Source organism: Danio rerio, chromosome 15 (genome assembly GCF_049306965.1).
Source record: "Danio rerio strain Tuebingen ecotype United States chromosome 15, GRCz12tu, whole genome shotgun sequence".
NCBI lineage: Eukaryota > Metazoa > Chordata > Actinopteri > Cypriniformes > Danionidae > Danio > Danio rerio.
Genome location: NC_133190.1, coordinates 20,700,896 through 20,720,000, shown reverse-complemented (window position 1 = coordinate 20,720,000; position 19,105 = coordinate 20,700,896). Strand labels below are relative to the sequence as shown.

At 36.4% G+C, this 19,105-nt stretch overlaps 1 protein-coding gene across 3 annotated transcripts in view; it reads left to right on the top strand.

Moving 5' to 3' along the window:
* The window catches only part of zbtb16b (zinc finger and BTB domain containing 16b), a 111,887-nt gene that overhangs the window by 84,405 nt on the left and 8,377 nt on the right, over positions 1 to 19,105 (top strand). Inside the window, exons 5-6 of one of the 3 annotated variants that reach the window (XR_012390766.1) lie at positions 1 to 787; positions 1,006 to 1,094. The exon at positions 1 to 787 is cut by the window's left edge and continues 1,429 nt beyond it. Coding sequence is in view for 1 of the 3 variants with exons in the window: in XM_693182.8 (XP_698274.3) it covers positions 13,106 to 13,273 (168 nt within the window). In the remaining 2 variants the exon portion in view is untranslated. Of the gene's footprint in view, positions 890 to 976; positions 1,095 to 13,105; positions 13,274 to 19,105 lie in introns of those variants that run through there. The other 2 variants (XR_012390765.1, XM_693182.8) reach the window with 2 other exon arrangements.

Sequence of the window (19,105 nt, the reverse complement as noted above, 5' to 3'; positions counted from 1 at the left end):
AAGCTGAGCACAGCATACAAGATATGAGAGGACTAATGTCTGGACTCTGCCGCAAAAACAAGAATTAACAAGTGGCAGAATCCTGACAGGCGAGTTCTCTGTTTGTGTCAGTTTGACAGCTTTAGCTACAATATTCCTAACAACGCCCCTCTTACCATTAAGTTGCTATGAGGGAATAATGTACAAAAAATAATCCCTGCCTCTACTTAATATTTTGTTTCAGCTGAAAGTACATCAACACACTGAAATAAAAGTCTTAGCAACTTCCAGGTCACACAGACCTTTGCAGTCAGAATTACCTGAGCATGGATATGTGAAATAGACTAAAAGTAAAACACAAAAATTATTTGAATTGTTTGCGGGTTGTAAACTTTAAATAAGGTAGTTTACAGAAACAAAGTGCACAGCATTGAAGGAGAGACCGTCTAAAATCTATATTAGGAATGCAAAATAGATACTGACTCGCACATACAGTGAGAAATAAACTGGTAAGGCTGGATTAAAGTAAGATTTCATTTATTAAAATAGTTAATTCCAGAATGTCTGCAGAAGATGTTTTGGATTATTGCTGTGCATTCTTTATTCTTTTTGTTAGATTTCAATTTTAGCAATTTCTTAGCATTTCTAACATTATTATAATATTTGATCATAATCATAATGTAAAACTTGATGTATATCTAACAAAAATATCTAAGCTTTGCCAAAAAAATATACCCCCCGAGCAGAGTCAAAGGACAGTAAGAGAATTTACAAAATGTTTTTATTTTCTAAAAATATTGTTCAGAAGGTCATGATTCACAGTCATTAAATATTTTCTTTGCATAATTTTTATTTTACATTCTTCAGGTGATACAAAAAACAGACATTTCTGCATAGTTCCTTCCTCAGTGTGTGACACAATCCTCTCACTTCACCCTTTTGACAGTCGTCTTAACTAACAACTTAATGTGATTGACTGTGGGTCAAAAGGGTGGAGTAAGAGGATTGTGTCACATACTGAGGAAGGCATTGTGTGAAATGTCTGTGTTTTGTATCACCTGAAGAAAGTAAATTAATGCACTAAAAAAAGAATAAAGATAAAAGATTATTGCACTAAAAAAACACACAAAAAAAAAAACATGAGCACGCAGGACAAACTACATTACTTGACTTTATTTTATATTTATATATATATATATATATATATATATATATATATATATATATATATATATATATATATATATATATATATATATATATATATATATATATATAAGCAAAATATTATTAAGTGTAAATATAAGCAAGCTCTATTTGCATCCATACACTTTTTCAATATAAACTTTCTTTAAAATAAAAATAAACATTGTTATAAAAGTTTTAAAAACTATAATAAACTAAAATGTAAGCACAACAATCTGTAGGTCTATGTACTCAGCAGTAAATACATGAGTATAATTTATTTTCTAATGATTCTAAATTTATGTTTATTGAGAAAAATATACTCTTGCAACATAAGGCAATTATCTCTTATCAGTCCTGTTTTAAACTCTGACCAACAGCATTCAGTTGTATATTGGGGAAATTGGAGCATTAATTATTGCACTTCTTTTACAATACAAAATCAACATTCAGGAAAATGATTTAAACAAATTATAATTAATATCATATCACAACAATTGTGACATACATATTAAATATAAAATAATACAACAGACAGCCAAATTAACAACCCTTCAGTTTTTCCTTTACATGCTCTCCAAATACTGTAAAAAGCTACCCCATTTCTGATTGAAAGTATGGGTGGAGTCCTGAAGTCTTGCCAACATACGTTCATATGATGCAGTAGAAGTCATCAGCTCAATCCAATCCTTAAAATAGGGAGTATCTGAGTTTTTCCAATTTCGCAGCACCGGTCTCACAGCCATAATACATCTTGCAACGATGATTCCAGCCTGTGCTTTATATATCCCCTTCCGTAGAGTAGATGTATCACCAAAAAGACTCTTGGTGAATAAGGTAAAGGATATTCCAGTCATTTCTTAAGGTTTTGAAGAACTCTTTTCCAGAATGGAGCCACCAAATGACAGTTCCACATTAAATGTAAAAAGATGCCCACAGAATGACCACATTTCCATCAGTGGTTATTTTTCATTAATCCTAGCCTATGCAGTCTTACTGGGGTCCAGTAATATCGATTAATTATCTTGTAATGTATAAGTTTACTTCTAGCGTCTCTCACAGTACTGTACCTTCTATAACAGAGACTACTGCTTCCCATTCATCCTCTTCAAATTCTACCTCCAAATCTTTCTCCTAATTGTTTGAGCTTTTTTCACAGTATTAGATTCAAATACTAGAAAAAAAAGCCCTTACCTGCAGCCAGTCATGGACAAAAAAATAATAATATGTTTTATTTAAGATGCGCTTCTCTAAAACTCAAAAAGCTACTAGAAATATGACAACAAATAAAAATTCTGCCAGAATTACAAGCTTCTAGCATCCAAATGACAGTGATAATCATAAATTAAACACTTTACTAAAAAGATGAGTCTTAAGAATTTTCCTTAAGCAATCTAAAGTAAAGGCATTCCTTAATCAGTCAAAAGTGAACTAAAGTGACAGTTTAAAACATTGGATATAAACGCCAATGTGTCTCCTTTTTCTACTTTTGACCTGGTTTACCAAAAGCAACTTAATCCCAGGGTTAAACAAAGCTTTAGATCCTAATGCTAACAGTAAATTAACAGTAAATTTGTTGTGAGTTAAAGACAAACTAGCCATTATTTAAGAAAGTTACCACTCTTTTTATTGAATGCTAGCTACTGTATAATAGCCTTACACAGAAAGCTAGCATTCAACAAATACAGTGATAACTTTCTTAAATAAAGGCTAGTTTGTTTTTAACTCGCTCTTCACTGCCTAAAACTTATCTTCTGAATCACGATTCAATGCCAAGAACTTCTCAAACTTTGTCAAACCGGTGACTTCTTTCAGCTTGGTAACTTGTAAACAAAACTTCATCTCCCTACAGTCTGTGGGCGGCCCATCTGAGGCTCAGACTATCTTTTGACAGTCTTTTGTCTCTTTCTCTATATTCCTCACCTCCCCCTTTCTCTCCAGCTTCCTTCAGGGTAACTTTAAGCTTAAAGTCAAGCCCCTCCATTACACACACAGTAAGTCAAACCTGACCTTTTTTTGCCATTCTCTACATGATGAGAATTTATGTGGGAGAATACGGTTATTAAATGACCCAATAAAATGACATGAAAAAGAGAATTTAGGAGGAAGAAGGACTTTTGGTGAATTATAATGAGATGGAGAAAAACCTTCAAATATTTGCTGGTAAATATGTGTGAAGATCTTTTATTATTCGTTAGCACAGAATATTAGAGCACTCAGTTTCGAAAGGGATAGTTCAGCCAAAACTGAAAATATGCTCACTATTTATTCACTACAAAGGTGGTTTCAAACCTTTAGTCGTTTCTTTCTTCTGTTAAACACAAAAGAAGATATTTTGAAGAAAGCTGAAATCCTGGAACCATTGAGGTTTATAGCAGGAAAACCAAACACTATGGAAATCAACCATTACAGGTTTTCAGCTTTCCTCAAAATGTCTTCTTTTGTGTTCAACAGAAAAAACAAAAAACAAAACAAGTAATGGAGTGAAGAAATGATCAAACTATACCAAACACAATAATCTCTGTACTTGATAATATGACAAAATAAACAAAAAAGTCAATTCAAATTGTTTAATGGAGAGCACAAAATGGAGCTGCCAGATTTGCTTGCAAGAGAGCATCTTTCACTTGCTTTCGCTCTCGCTGTCTGACCTGAAATACCAGAAAGATTGTCAGAGACAGTTGAAGTCTAGACGCAACATGTAAATTTTTGATAAGAAGGGCCAGAAATGAAGTGAGGTTGTTTTTTTAAAGAGTCGAGGCATTAAGTATGCGCTCCATCTTGCCACAGACCGCCGAGTGCATGAGTTTTTCCAGAACAACATCTGAAAGGACATTCTGACGCTCCTAACGGAGGCTGAGTAAATGTCAAATACTGTTTCTGTTTCAACAAGAAAAATGTGATTTTGCTTTACTTGAATTGCAAGAAGTGTTTAAACAAAAAAACTGAACTGAAAACAAACTCAGCGCTGTTACTTACCATTTCTGTTTTATACCACAATAGCAGTTCACAAAACTGTATCCCAGAGAATAAATTTATTGCACTCCATTAAATTAACAATGTCAGGTATTTCTAAAATAAATAAAGTAACTTGTAGCATGCATTAAGAGCTGTAAACATACAGTACACTAACTGTGTAAAAGTCTTGTCGATCCCAGTTGTATAAGAGCAACAAATAATAAATTGACTTGTAGCTGATCATTTGCAAAAGTGGATTTTTCCAATGAATAATCTGTTGAACTGCATCCCAATCATCACAAATACTGCAGAAGACCTATTGAAACTTATTTGGACCCAAAATTCTCATAGAAATCAGTCAAGTTTGGTGAAGGAAAAATCATGGTTTGGGGATACATTCAGTATGGGGGCAAGCGAGAGATCTGCAGAGTGGATGGCAACATCCACAGCTTGAGTTAGCAAGTCATTTGTGCTGCCTATTAGATTACAAACCACAGGAGAGCTCTCCTTCTCATACTTCAGCCTCCACATCAAAGTTCCTATAAGCCAAGAAGGTCTGCTACAGGTTTGGCCAATCCAGTCACGATGAGACATGAACATTATTAAGCATGTCTGGGGTAAGATAAACGAGGCATTAAAGTTGAATTCAAATAATCTCTTTGAGTTCATCGCTTTCTTTGCCATTCCAGATGACTTTGTTAATAAGCTATTTAAGTCATTGCAGAGATGTATGATGCAGTCCTCCAAGCTCATAAGAGTCAGACACACTAGTAACTCCTTTTCCACTGCACCATGACTTTATATTCTATACTGTACATTATTTCTGTTAAGTGACAAGAGTTTTGTCTAAGCAAAGTCAGACCTTACTGTCCTAATGAAATTATTAAAAATCAAGGTATGTTTATATGTTATTTTGCTAAAATAAGCGTGGTCTAGAGGCCTTTGCCTTTCATAGTATCCATCTTCTAAAACCAAATGATCGATGTGCATGAAGTCAAGTTATTATTTATTTTTCCTAAAACTTGGATAGACAGCAAGACTTTTGTCAGGTAGTGCATGATAGTGAGAAAACATTTGAGAATTCCTTTATTATTCGGGGGTCGCCACAGTGGAATGAACCTCCAAACTGTCTTGCATATGTTTTATGCAGCAGATGCCCTTCCAACTGCAACCCAGCACTGGGAAACACCCATACACTTTCATTGACACACTACACACTACAGACAATTTAGCTCACCCAATTCACCTAGAGCGCATGTCTTTGGACTATGCGGGTAACCGGAGCATCCGGAGGAAACCCACCCAAACACGGGGAGAACATGCAAACTCCACACAGATATGCCAACTAACCCAGCCGACTTTTTTTCAATTTTACCTTTTCAAAAGTAAACACCCATTCTTGTCTTAGGACAGTTTTGAAAAACATTTATGATCAACTTCAAATAAAGTGTAAGTAAATTTTTCCAAACCACAGGCTTTACTTTTTACAGTTCTTACAAAACCTCAAAGCAACAGAAATCAGCAGAGTATTAAATCCTAGCGTGTGTCTTCCTATAGTAATGTTAAGCCAAAACACACAATAAACGCTTATTATCTCATTAAACCATCCTACCCAAATGGGAACAAATATCTTAGTGTAAATTTAGCTCATTAAAATCAAATTTTGGATCAATGTACTATTAAGTACAATTAATATAGAGATCCTGTTCGTTACTGTAGATATTAGTTTTACTTTTTTCACTATAGAGAAGATAACAGTTTAACTATCCTTTGTTTTGGTGAACAATGATGGTGGGTTAACGCTAACCTATGTAAATCACAAGCCAGGCACAGAGGAAACCTATCAATCTTTTGTGACAAGATCGTGTTATTCTGTCGTTTGCATGTTTTACAGTTATTTTAAGTAAAGTATCCAGTGGATGGTGCTGAAAACCATGTTCAGTTTTCTCAGTAATAATTAAAGTCTTAAAAAATAGTTTGTAAGAGGAACTACTTTTTTCCGCCATTCATTCACATCTGAAGCTGACGTCAGAACATCAGAAGCCATTACTAATTCACCAACATCACTTTAGAGCTAGTATTTGAATGATTCGAAATACATAATTTACAGTGATGACAACAGGTGATTTTGCTCACAGTTTAAGATTATAAGGCTGAATGGCATGAAATGTCATCAGTCTAGAGACATTTCCCAGCATTTCTTTGTTGCAATTGGGAGATCACAATAATTAACTTCGAAAAAGCCAAAGTTTCAACGCAAACACTACCAGGTTACTGTTATGTTTAAAAATAAGGAAAAATGAACATATGCAGGCATTTCTTCTTCCTTTCTTTTACTGAACTAGTCTGCAGCAATGAAAACAGGAGATAGATGGCCAACCAAAAAGTAAATTAGGTTTATACAAAGAGTGGCGAATACAAAATACATACATTCCTGATATGTGAGTCCCAGATAATATTCAATACTCTACAATTACTATAGTATGAATACAGCACTACAACAAACAAAAGAGAGAGATCGACTTAGAATGTAACTTATCAGTTTATAAATAAGTTAATCAGCTTCTGAGGGCTTATTATGCATTCTCTGTGTCCATCTTGTGGATGGACAACGTCAACCATCTTTGCTCTGCTCAGTATGAAGGCTGATGGATGTCGACAAGCTGTATCTCCTACATTATTAATTTTTAAAATAGGCACTATGCTTATAAATAAACTGCATAGTTGTAATCTAAACAACTACACTGCAAAAGCCTCAAAAGTGCATTATGTTGTCCAACAGCTGCAACATTTGTCAAACTGTTGTGAGTTTATTGATCTGCTGTCACTCTATGTGGGCGTAGTAATACACAAGGTTGAGGAGGCTGTTCGAGTGCTGTTATTGCAGAATACCACACGGCTATCAGCCAATCAAATTCGAGAACTAGGCAGAACTGTTGTATAAACATGTATATAAAAAATAATGCACAAATATACAAATAATGAATTAAACTGAATTAGCCACTAATTAGCTAAAATTCTAAATAGTTACACACTGCCATAAGATTAGATAAGATTTGAATATTTTTATAGTTATAATAATATTAATAGAAGAACGCTTTGCCAGTAAAACAGCAGTCATTTCAACTACAATACTTTAAGATGCATCATCAAATCATAAGCAATTAATAACATCTGTAATGTGTAATTTTCTCACAACATAACAGGCAACAGGTAAACACCTGCCAACACCTACCTGTATATTTAATACGATCTGCATTGCATTTACAATGTGAAGGGCAAATCAAACAATGGGCTGCGTGCGTCTCCAGTTGCTCCTCTCTTCATTCTGCGCATGTAGCCTGTTCTCATTAATATGCCATTCCTGTTCGCTCTCCATTTCACTGCCAGGCCATTTGCAGACAGTGGCGGCTGTCTATGTTCACAGCTGTGTTTGATGGTACGCCGCACAAAGCTCACATCGCTTATGGCACAGACCATCTCTGCAGGTCATTCGGCCTTGACTTTCAAGCCGTTTGTCAGGGCTCACTCAATATTTAACAATGTTTACGTTAAATCCACTCCTTTTATATTCATTATGGAGCAGAAGCATGAAAACCTGAAGCTCGCCATTGACAATAGATCCTATTAATGCACCGTTTAACTCCCCGTATGTCATTGTCGGCACAAAAGTAGACTTTTGAAGACAGAAAAGCGCAGTGAAGCAGATACCTGTGGATATTTCCTCCAACGTGACGTGTTTAGCATGCGCTCGCAGCAGACGGCGTTGGCGCATTAGCATGCCTGTGGTGTTGTGAGTCTGGCCTGCCTGCTGCCCGCCTCTGGGCAATTAACTTTAATGACAGACAGGCTGGAGGGCTTTCAGAAGGTGCATCGGATAAGTTGATACAGATGCATAAAGACTGCCACTCTATCTATCATCTCATATCTGTTCACTAGGGATCTCATCTCTCCCAGCCTGTGTTGTTTTTTTTTCTCTCTCAGCCCAGATAGAAACCCATTCATCTCCGCCAGAAGTGTATTTCAATGTGAATGGCGGCTCGCGATTGGCTTAGAGAACGTGCTTGGGGAATTTCTGCATTGTCTCTTAAGAGGAGGGTTTAAGTCGGAGCATGACGGAACATAACAAGAGACACAATTTATTCCCGGGCACGGCTGGCACTTGGACAGGGAGATAATGAAGAGCATAGGTCACCGCAGATGACTTTAAAGCCACGCCGCCCGGGCTGAAATGTATTAAATATTGCGAGCGTTATGTGCCGCTGCTGTCTGAGGAAATGATATGAGGGGCTGTTAGTCAGAGCGGGGAGGCAATTAGCAAGCGGCCAGCGTTTGAAATCACAGCATATCAGACACATACTGATCACTGACATTAGAAAAAGCCAGCTGAGAGAAATGGGCCTGATAATTCCCCCTTTCAGCACCTTGTGATGTTTACTCAATATTAATAACTCTGTCATATGAGCGCAACTTTCTGCCTGTCCAATTTATGGGTGCTTAGTTAGTTCAAGTTTGTTTTGAAATGTGGTTATACAGCTCAAACTTAGTCATTTTAGTGTCCAATTAAGCAGTTTGAAACGACTAATAATCAGCTTCATGCTGTTTGAAACAAGTGTGTGAACTGGTCAGGATATGCTCTTGATTTCATTGCCTTTGGTTTATTTTCAGGGCAGTGTTTTAATACTAAACTAAAAATAAACATTACAACATTTTTGTTGCTGATCTTTCTCACTGAAATTATATAAAAAGGTTTGCTTAAACCAAAACTGGCTAAAACTAAAATGACTGAATTCTAGTCTTAAACTAAAATAAACTGCATATGAACTATAAATTTGTATTGATTTTTAAACCCTTACCTTAAGCTTTAAATGTTTTGCTCAAATATAAATATTAAAATTAAAGGTAATATTTTAAAATAATGTTCCATTAGCTAATGTATTTACCAACATAAACTAAGTGTAAACATCTTTGTACAGCATTTATTAATCATAGTTCAACATTTACTGATGCATTATTAAAATCCAAAGTTTTGCTTGTTAATATCAGTTAATGCACTGAGTTAAACAATGAACAACTGTATTTTCATTAACCAGTTATGTTTATGTCAAATCCACTCCTTTTTTATTCATTATGGAGCAGTAGTGGGAAAACCCGAAGCTTACCAGCGACAAAGACGCCAGTAATCCTTAAATTGCACGTGTTAGTTAGTAAATATATTAATGTAAACTAATGGACCTTAATTTTAAAAAGCCTTACACTTTAAAAACACAATTTTAGTTCTTAAAAAGTCCTAAATTCAATTAAATATTGACTTGTAGGTCATAAACATTTTAAACAGGTCTTAATTTTCCTTTGTTTATACCTTTCCCTGTACTGGGTTGCAGCTGGAAGGGCGTCCCCTGCGTAAAACATAGGCCAGAGTAGTTATCGGTTCATTCCGCTGTGGCGACCCCTGATAAATCAGGGATTAAGCTGAAGGAAAATGAATAAATGAAAAGCTATCCAATTGATCCCACACACCCTATCACCAACAATACATCTCAAACTATATCCACAACTAATATTATAACAGTCTGTTGTGCATATATTTAGTTATTAAAGAGTTTTTGTATACAGCTAGGGTCTGCTTGTTTTGACAGATTATTTAAAATATATAAGAAATATAAAATCCAAGAAATAATAAATTAGAAAAAACAATGGGACAAGTAAATTTTTTTTCCTGCTTAGCCATTTTTAGAAAATCCTTAGCTTTTAGTCGTGTATTTAAGGTCTGTGAGTCCCAGACTTAATACGTCTGAATTTTTATTCTTCATGGTCTTTAAAAGATCCTAAAAAGTCTTAAATTTGACTTAGTAAAACCTGCAGAAACCAGTGCTTAATTAGTGAATTGCGAGATCCCGGACAAATCGTGGGATCGGATCTGGCATGTTACCCGGTTGGACGTAAGTTAAGAGCCAGTGGGGTTAGTTGTCGTGGACGAAAGTGAAGAGGGTTGGGGAGTCACAGAGGAAAGTGAAAGTGAACAGTGGACACTGAGGGGAGGAGGGCGGTTAAGAAGGGTGATAGGTAAAATGAGGTGCCGGATCAAATTTCATTGGTGGCTGATCCGGCGTGTTTCGGGCACAAATTAAGCCCTGGTAGAAACTAATGGTAACAAAGATAAATACTCTAATAAATGTGTTGTTTATTGTTTTGCACATGTTAGTCAGAAAATACATTCATGTAAACTAATCTAACTTCATTTTACCAAATAAACAATTAAAAATTAAAAAGTCACATATTGAAATTATCAAATAAATCTACACTAAAAACAGATTATAAGTATAAAAAGATGGCTCAAAACATTATTAAATGCTGTAGTATTTAAGAAATGCATAAACACTGGTTTGATTTGATTCACTTTAAAAGAAATGCTCTCTTTTCACTCTAGTGTTTCACACTTACTTTAACTAGTAACTTTTTGAGCTGTTCATATTGCCATATTGGTACGTTTGATTTGTTTTAAATGTGCAATTCCTAACCAAAGTCTATGGTGTTGCTCGTTGTATTTTAGTATGGGCAGATATTTGTGAACAATCTTTAAAAGAATCAGCTATGGAAATCCGTTTCCATAGCTTGTATTGTATGCTTCTGATTTATTAAAGAGCCCATATTATGGGTTTTTGAAAATTCCCCTCCATGTAGTGTGTAACACAGCTCTAAGTGAAGTGAAGTATCCAGCTAAGGCTTAAATCTGTAAGAATACAGTGTTTAAAACTGTTGATTCATCTATAAAAGAGTCGAATCATAGTGCTTCAAACGAGTCGCCTTGATACCGACTCATTAGGTGTTTCGCCATGACGTACGAACGAAACAAAGTTTTTCACGTGCACGCGCAAACCCGGGAGATTTCAAACCTGAGGCCCCGCCCTCTGACGCAGTAACCCAGACACACACACACACACACCCACAAACACACGCACACCCACAAACACACGCACACAAACATGCCGGTCGATTGAAGTCACACTGCAGATGGATATATTGAGTCTCTACCCAAAGATGAAACATCAGCATTATAACCAAGCAGTTGGAAACTTCTGGAAGCTACATGCTACAAAGAATACTTCATCTGAGTTTGTTAAAGGAAGGATCAGTAAAGAGTAACTGATGGACGTCAGGATGGGTTTCTTCCTACATTTCTCAAGTGTAAGTACGTGCGGTTAAAGTTGTTGCCTCGTTTACTCTAGCTTGCAAATGTATTTAGTTGTGATTTGTTACTTGTAACCGCGTGTACTGTATCAGGTTAACTGGATATATTATCTTATCGCGTGCAAAGTCACGTTAAAAACGCGACGCGTGCTGTTTGTTTATGGAGCTCCGTGCTAGAGTTCTGCTCCCGCGATTTATTCGGAAATGTATTCCCGCGCCGCAGAAATCTGGCGCGGGGAGAGAGAGAGAGAGAGAGAGAGAGAGAGAGAGAGAGAGCGAACGAACGAACGAACGAACGAGCTTTGTGTACTTTGTGCTGTGTGTGTGTTTTTATGGACTGTATACTGGGTGATATTTGGTTGTGTTCTCCGCTCTAGCGGGACCGGGTGCGGCGGGCAGAAAACGGAGCGCGTTCTCAGGCTAAAACCTGGCGGGTGCGGGCTGAAGCGGGAGCGTTGTCATCCGGAGGTGTGTGTGTGTTTTTGTGTGTGTGTGGTATGGCGAGTACACGACTGTCTCCTTCGTTCGGTTATCCGTGGCACTATCCACTGGCCATAGTGTGGCAGCTAAAGTCCACGCCTACACTATCGAGCGTGTATGAACTGTGATTACTTTTTAAATTGCTGATTAGCTATTGGCCATTTCCCTCTCTGACTGAAGGCAGTCGACCAATCGCGACAGACTGTCATCGGTCCAATCAGCGCAGATTAGCTCCGCGCTAAGGAGGGGTTTGGGAACAAATGAATCACTGGACGATTCATACGGGAGTCGCTGGCATAATTAGGTAAAAATAAATGCAGATTATAAGACCATGAAAGTGTTTTTTGACCTTGCATGCATATTAGACTGTTGTTGGAGACCCTTACAACCAAGATATGACCTTATTTCATGTATAATATGGGCTCTTTAAAGTTAACTGGCAAGATTTGTTTATTAGTCAGACTTGTTTCACTGGTAGCACAGTATGTACTTGATTCACTAAACCAACATAGGCTCATTCTGAAAACATTGCCCTATACCGTTCTGCAGATCATGAATTATACAGCCAGAAGTATGTATGGCTGCATTTCATGTTTAAAACGAATGCTACAGGGGCGGTATAAAACCATTCTTTTCACGCTAGCAGCTGACTGCTTACCTCAGTATGGAAGGCTTTCCCGCTAATACCAGTTTGTCTAGAAGCTTGCAGTGTACGTTGGAGGACTTGAGACACAGAGGAGTTGACCACAACAACAGGGTTCAAGTCCTGTTAAGAACGGTTCCAGAAAGCAGGGAAGACAAAAACAGAAGCCAAAAATAAAATAAACATAGTAAATCAAGTAAATAACAGGGTGAAAATGTGGTCAAATCTGAAAATGTGGTAAAAATCAGGGGGCTTTTCTTTTTCTGGGTTGCTTTTCAAAACAAAACCGGTTGGGTTTAGGGAAGGGGGTGCATGGGGATTATCAGTCAGTTGGTCAGTCAATCACTCGACAGTGGCCTCTGGTGGATTTACATGAGAAGGCCAGGTGTGGATACCTCTGGTAGATACCCAAAAACAAAACCTGCAAAACAAAAACAAAAAAACGTATCTCCTGAGACATATTTGGTGCTCTCCAGAAATGTATATAGGACAATGTTTTCAGAATAAGCCTGGCTTGCACTAAACACAACAGCCTCAATGAGAGTCATTTCTTTTTGAATCACACTCTACTGGAATTTGGAGTCTGTTTACATTATTGCCCAACCAAATTCTCTGCAAGATAAAAATCCACTTAATAAATGCATGTCTTCATTGTTGTGTGTTTGCCAGGTGATCACCCATTTGAGTGTGAGTTCTGCGGGAGCTGTTTTCGTGACGAGAGCACATTGAAGGGTCACAAGCGCATCCACACCGGAGAAAAGCCTTATGAATGTAACGGCTGCGGCAAGAAGTTCAGCCTCAAGCACCAGCTGGAGACTCACTACCGTGTCCACACAGGTCAGACACATCTGTTCCAGCATTTCTCCTCATCTGCTCTACAAACACTTCACTCTAATAGAAGCTCACAGGTTAATAGACCCACACCATGCTGGAGATATTTAATCCAGCACTCTTGCTTCCGGCAAATAAGATATCATAAAATAAGACAAAGGCTTCTACAAAAGAGTTGCCTTACAGTAAAAGGCCACCGGTTTAAGCCAAATCTTGACGTTTTCACAACCAGAGATGTATAAAGTACTAGAGACCCATACTTAAGTAAAAGTACAAGTGCTTTATCAAAAAGGGACTTGAGTAGAAGTAGAAGTGCTCTTTAAGCACCATACTTAAGTGGAAGTACAAAAGTATTCAACATTTTTTGTACTTAAGTATTGCAAGTAGTTTATTTCAAAATTTACTACTCAAGTACTGAAAGTAAAAGTACAAGTATTGTGTAATGTAGTTATTAAAGAAAGCAGTCAAAATACACTAATTGTTTTGTTTATTTTAAATATCTTTTTTGGGGTACTTGATTAAGCAGAACGAAAACAAACATGGCTTATGATACTGTTTTTCTCTGTAAATAGTTTCTATGGTACAAGAGCTCACATCGTCAGGCCCTTTTACCAGAAAATGCCTTCACTGATGAGATAATTTAGCATGTTCACTCACATACATACTCTCTTGCTCTCTCTCTCTCACACACACACACACACACACACTGCCCTGCACACACCTAAATGTATACTCTCCCCACTCTCACACATTCATACACTCTCACACACACAGTTCTCTCTCTCTCTCTCTCACACACACACACACATTTTTGTGAATTGTGGGGACATTACATAGGTTGCAATTGTTTTTACACTCTCTCTTACACACACACACACACACACACACGCGCACACACAGGTACAATCACACTGTTGTTTTCTCTTACTCACACATTATTCACTCTCACTCACACACACACAAAGACACACTCACACTTTGGGAGTTTTGAAGTTTGATTGGTTAATACCACAATAAACAAGAGTTCTGTCTTCTGGAAGCACTCGTGAAACTAAACTAAACAAGCAAACTAAATCATGTTGCACTAATTCACTTGATTTTGATTTTATTGTAAAAAAAAAAACAGGAAAATGTGTATATTACTGTGTTAAATGAAAATCTGAAATATTTTATGGCTTATGGCTATGATTTAATAATAATTGTTATTTATTTTTATCATGTTTTTAATGAAATTGGTCTTACAGTTCATATTTTCTGTAGTATATTTATTAATTCTGGTACTTTTACCATAAACCAACATCTCAACCATTTGGTAGAGGCTGATATTTTAGAAATAATGTGATGTGTTGAATAAAAATGCACTGATCTTGTTAACTAGCGACATTAGGAGTTAAGAAATGCAATCAAAAAAATTCTATTGCTTTTGTCTTGGTGTGTCAGTTAAAGGGTTTTTTGTAATAAAAATTTGTCCTTTAATACAGCAGTCAGATATACGAACTGTGCCCTTAATTTGACCTGCTCAAAGAAAACACTCTTCCTGGATGTATCAAACAAAACTCATGCACAGAAGACAGCACGAGCATTTACAGCTAATAAACTCATGTCAATATTATCCCGCCTGCTTTTTGAGCGCTGACAGGCGGGTCTTACACGGCTATGATTGGTTATTGTCCCCTACAGAAAGGGCTTTAGAAATATAAGCGCAGTTGACCCATGGCGGGAAAAATACGCGATTATCACGGGTAATAGACACAGTGGAGAAAACTTAATTGCACATGAGACACGCTCATGTCTGGATCCACAGCTTTAACAGCTAAGAAGAGAGGAAAAGTTACCTTACAAACTGGCCAGCGGGTCAGATGTCCAAAGTGAGAGAGGGAGAGATAGACAGAGGTGAAGTTTTACAACATTTCTCCCTAACAGTAAACTAGCGGCTGGAGTGCTGTGCCGCCTCGCCCTCGCGCCTCCGTCCTTCGCCATAGTATTGCGACATCGCGCATAGGAGATAAATGACGTCATCACGTAATAACCGGTTATGACCTATTATTACTGAACTGATATCAATCATTTTGACACCCCTAGTAACGAGTAACGATGCAGCACATAAAAAATCTATCGGAGTAAAAGTATTAAACTCATGGAAAATATCTACTTAAGTAAAAGTGGAAGTAGGAGAAAAAAATAATACTCCAGTAAAGTACAGATACTGCCTTTTAGTACTTAAGTACAGTAGTTAAGTAGTTCTACTTCGTTACTATACATCTCTGTTCACAACCATGCTGGATTAAATCTTTTGCATAAACAGTTTTATTATTTTCATTTTATTTTTTGTGATCATTTATTTGCATTAAATGTAAATATTATACTTATACAGTATGTATGTACACTATCGGTCAAAAGTTTGAGGTCAGGTTTTGTTTTTTTTTTAAGAAAATTGGTCTGTTCATCAAGGCGGCATTTACTAAATGTAAAAAAATATTAAATTGTTAAATATTTATTAACATTTTAAACAACTGATTTCTTATTGTATGCAGTTTCAAATGAAAGTATTACTCCAGTCATTATTGCTTTTATTACCATTACTATTGATAATATTATAAACAATGATAATAATAATAATAATACTTAATATTGCAGTGATTTCTGAAAGATCATGTGACTTTGAAGGCTGAAGTAATGAAGCTGAAGTAATTTCATCTTTAAAACTACTGGAATGCATGATTAAATTAATTCATAAACTACTTTTGAACAGTTATTTTATAGTGCAATAACATTTCACAATGAGCAGCATGGTGGCGCAGTGGCTAGCACAATCGCCTCACAGCAAGAAGGTCACAGGTTTGAGCCCCAGCTGGGTCAGTTGGTGTTTCTGTGTGGAGTTTGCAAATCTCCCCATGTCCTCCCTAGGCTTCGGTTTTCTTCACAAGTCTAAAAACGTGGTACAGGTGAATTGGGTAGGCTAAATTAGCCGTTGTGTAAGTGTGTGAATGAGTGTGTGTGGGTGTTTCCCAGTGATGGGTTGCAGCTTGAAGGGCATCCACTACATAGAACATATGCTGGATAAGTTGACAGTTCATTCCGCTGTGGCGAACCCAGATTAATAAAGGAACTAAGCTGAAAAGAAAATGATTGAGTGAATGAACATTTCACAAATTTACAATGGCTATGTCCGAAACCGCATACTTCCATACTATACAGTGCGCTAAAATCAGTATGCGAGCTGAGTAGTATGTCCGAATTCATAGAATTTGAAAATCAGTTTGCAAGAAGTACCCGGATGATTTACTACTTCCAGCGAGATTCTGAAGTGCGCATCCCATGCACGCTGCGCTGTCCCATGATGCCCAGCGAGAGAATACATGAATGGGATTGAAGCGACACAACTGATGCAGGTAGGTCACGTGACCATGACAAAATGGCGGATGTAGTACGTCCAAATTCCATTCATACTTTTCCATTCATACTGTATTGAACGTACTTTTCTAACGGCCAAGTAGTACGTTTAAATTCAAATGCAATACCTACTGAGTAGTAGGTGGTGTCGGACACAGCCAATGTGTTCTGTATTTTTGATGAAATAAATGCAGCTTTTGTGAGCAGGATAAGCTTATTTTATACATTTACTGACCCCAAACTTTTGACCTGTAGTGTATTTGCAGTAGTTATCAGAGTTTATATTGTACTTTATGTACAGTATATACTGATAATATTGTGTGTGTGAGTTGTATTTTTATTACCATATATATATATATATATATATATATATATATATATATATATATATATATATATATATATATATATATATATATATATATTTATATATATATATATATATATATATATATATATATATATATATATATATATATATATATATATATATATTTATATATATATATATATATATATATATATATATATATATATATATATATATATATATATATATATATATTAGTGTTTAGCTGCAATACAGAATAAAACTGATTCTGTTTTAGAAATACTTTCTATTTCAGCCACATTGAGGCTGAACAACAGCATAAACTACAACAACCAAGTCAATGATCACCTCAGGTGCCATTAAATGTTTGAATATCATTTAACGCAGGGGTGGGCAAACTCGGGCCAGTGTCCTGTACAGTTTTTCTCCAACACTAATAAAACACACCTGAACAAGCTAATCAGTGTCTTCAAGATCACTAGAAATCTATAAGCAGGTGTGTTTGATTAGTGTTGGACCTAAACTCCGGCACTCCAGGACCGAGTTTGACCACCCCTGATTTAGCATGATAAATTGACATATTAAAAGCAGCATTTAGTTTCCATCAAATCTTGGAAAGAAAAATTAATTTGTTCATTTTCCGTCAGCTTGTTCTCTATTTCAGAAGTTGCTGCAGTAGAATGAAGCGCAAGCTATTCCAGCATATGTTTTATGCAGCGGATGCCCTTCCAGCTGCAACCCACTATTGGAAAACATCCATACACACTCATTCACAAACACACTTATACACTACAGACAATTGAGTTTATTCAATTCACCTACAGTTAAAGTCAGAATGATAAGCCGGACAAATAATTAGCCCCCTGTTTATTTTTCCTCCCGATTTCTGTTTAATGTGGAGAAGATTTTTTCAACACATTTCTAAACATAATAGCTTTAATAAATCATCTCTAATAACTGATTTATTTTATCTTTGCCATGATGACAGTAAATAATATTTGACTAGATATTTTTCAAGACGCTTCTATAGAGCTTAAAGTGTTATTTAAAGGGTTATCTAGGTTAAATAGGTTAACTAGGCAGGTTAGGGTAATTAGGCAAGTTATTGTACATGTATTTGTATTGTTCTGTAAACTATTTAAAGAAAAAAATTCTTAAAGGGGCTAATTATTTTTCCCTATAATGTTTTTAAAAATATTAAAAACTCATTCATTAAATCATCATTTGGGAAATATTTAAAAGAGAAAAAAAAATCCAAGGGGGGCTAATAATTCTGACTTCAACTGTATAGCACATGTCTTTGGACTGTGGGGAAAACCGGAGCACCCAGAGGAAACCCACACAAACACAGGGAGAACATGCAAACTCCTCACAGAAATTCCAACTGGCCCAGCCGGGACTTGACGGGTGGCCTTCTTGCTCTGAGGCGACAGTGTTAACCACTGAGCCACTTTGCTATTTTGGAAATAAAATGCCTATCATAAATATAGTTTATTTCCCAGAGATGGGTTGCGGCTGGAAGGGCATCCGATGCGTAAAAACTTGCTGGATGAGTTGGTGGTTCATTCTGCTGTGGCGACCCCGGATTAATAAAGATTCTAAGCTGACAAAAAAATGAATGAATGAAAATATAGTTTACACATGAACATTAGAACTGTACTCAACATCATCAGTCACGTGTACTTTTGCATCAGCATGTACTTTTAATAATGTCAAAGAGATTAAATATTTAATAGTTTTTATTATAATCTGTCTGTTTGGTTAGAAGTGCAGTGCACTATTATGCACTTCTGAATGGCTCTGGAATTTACATGTTTCTTTACTAGCCAAACTGCTTGTCTCTGGAATCTCGTTGGGTTGTCAGGACACAGTGTCAGGTCTAATGCTGGAAAATCAGTGACAGTGTACATTAAATGATACTTTTACTACTGTATGTCTTCTTTTTTGACGAAGATATATCTAACTTTTTTAATTGACACATAAGTGTTGAACTTCTTGTATGTGTTTTGTTCTGTCTTGGACTCGACATGGTGGCATATTAAATCTCTGGCTTGAGCTGGAATTACAAGCTGATTGCTGCTGCTCTCTGGCCCTCAATAAGGCAGCTGCTAAAG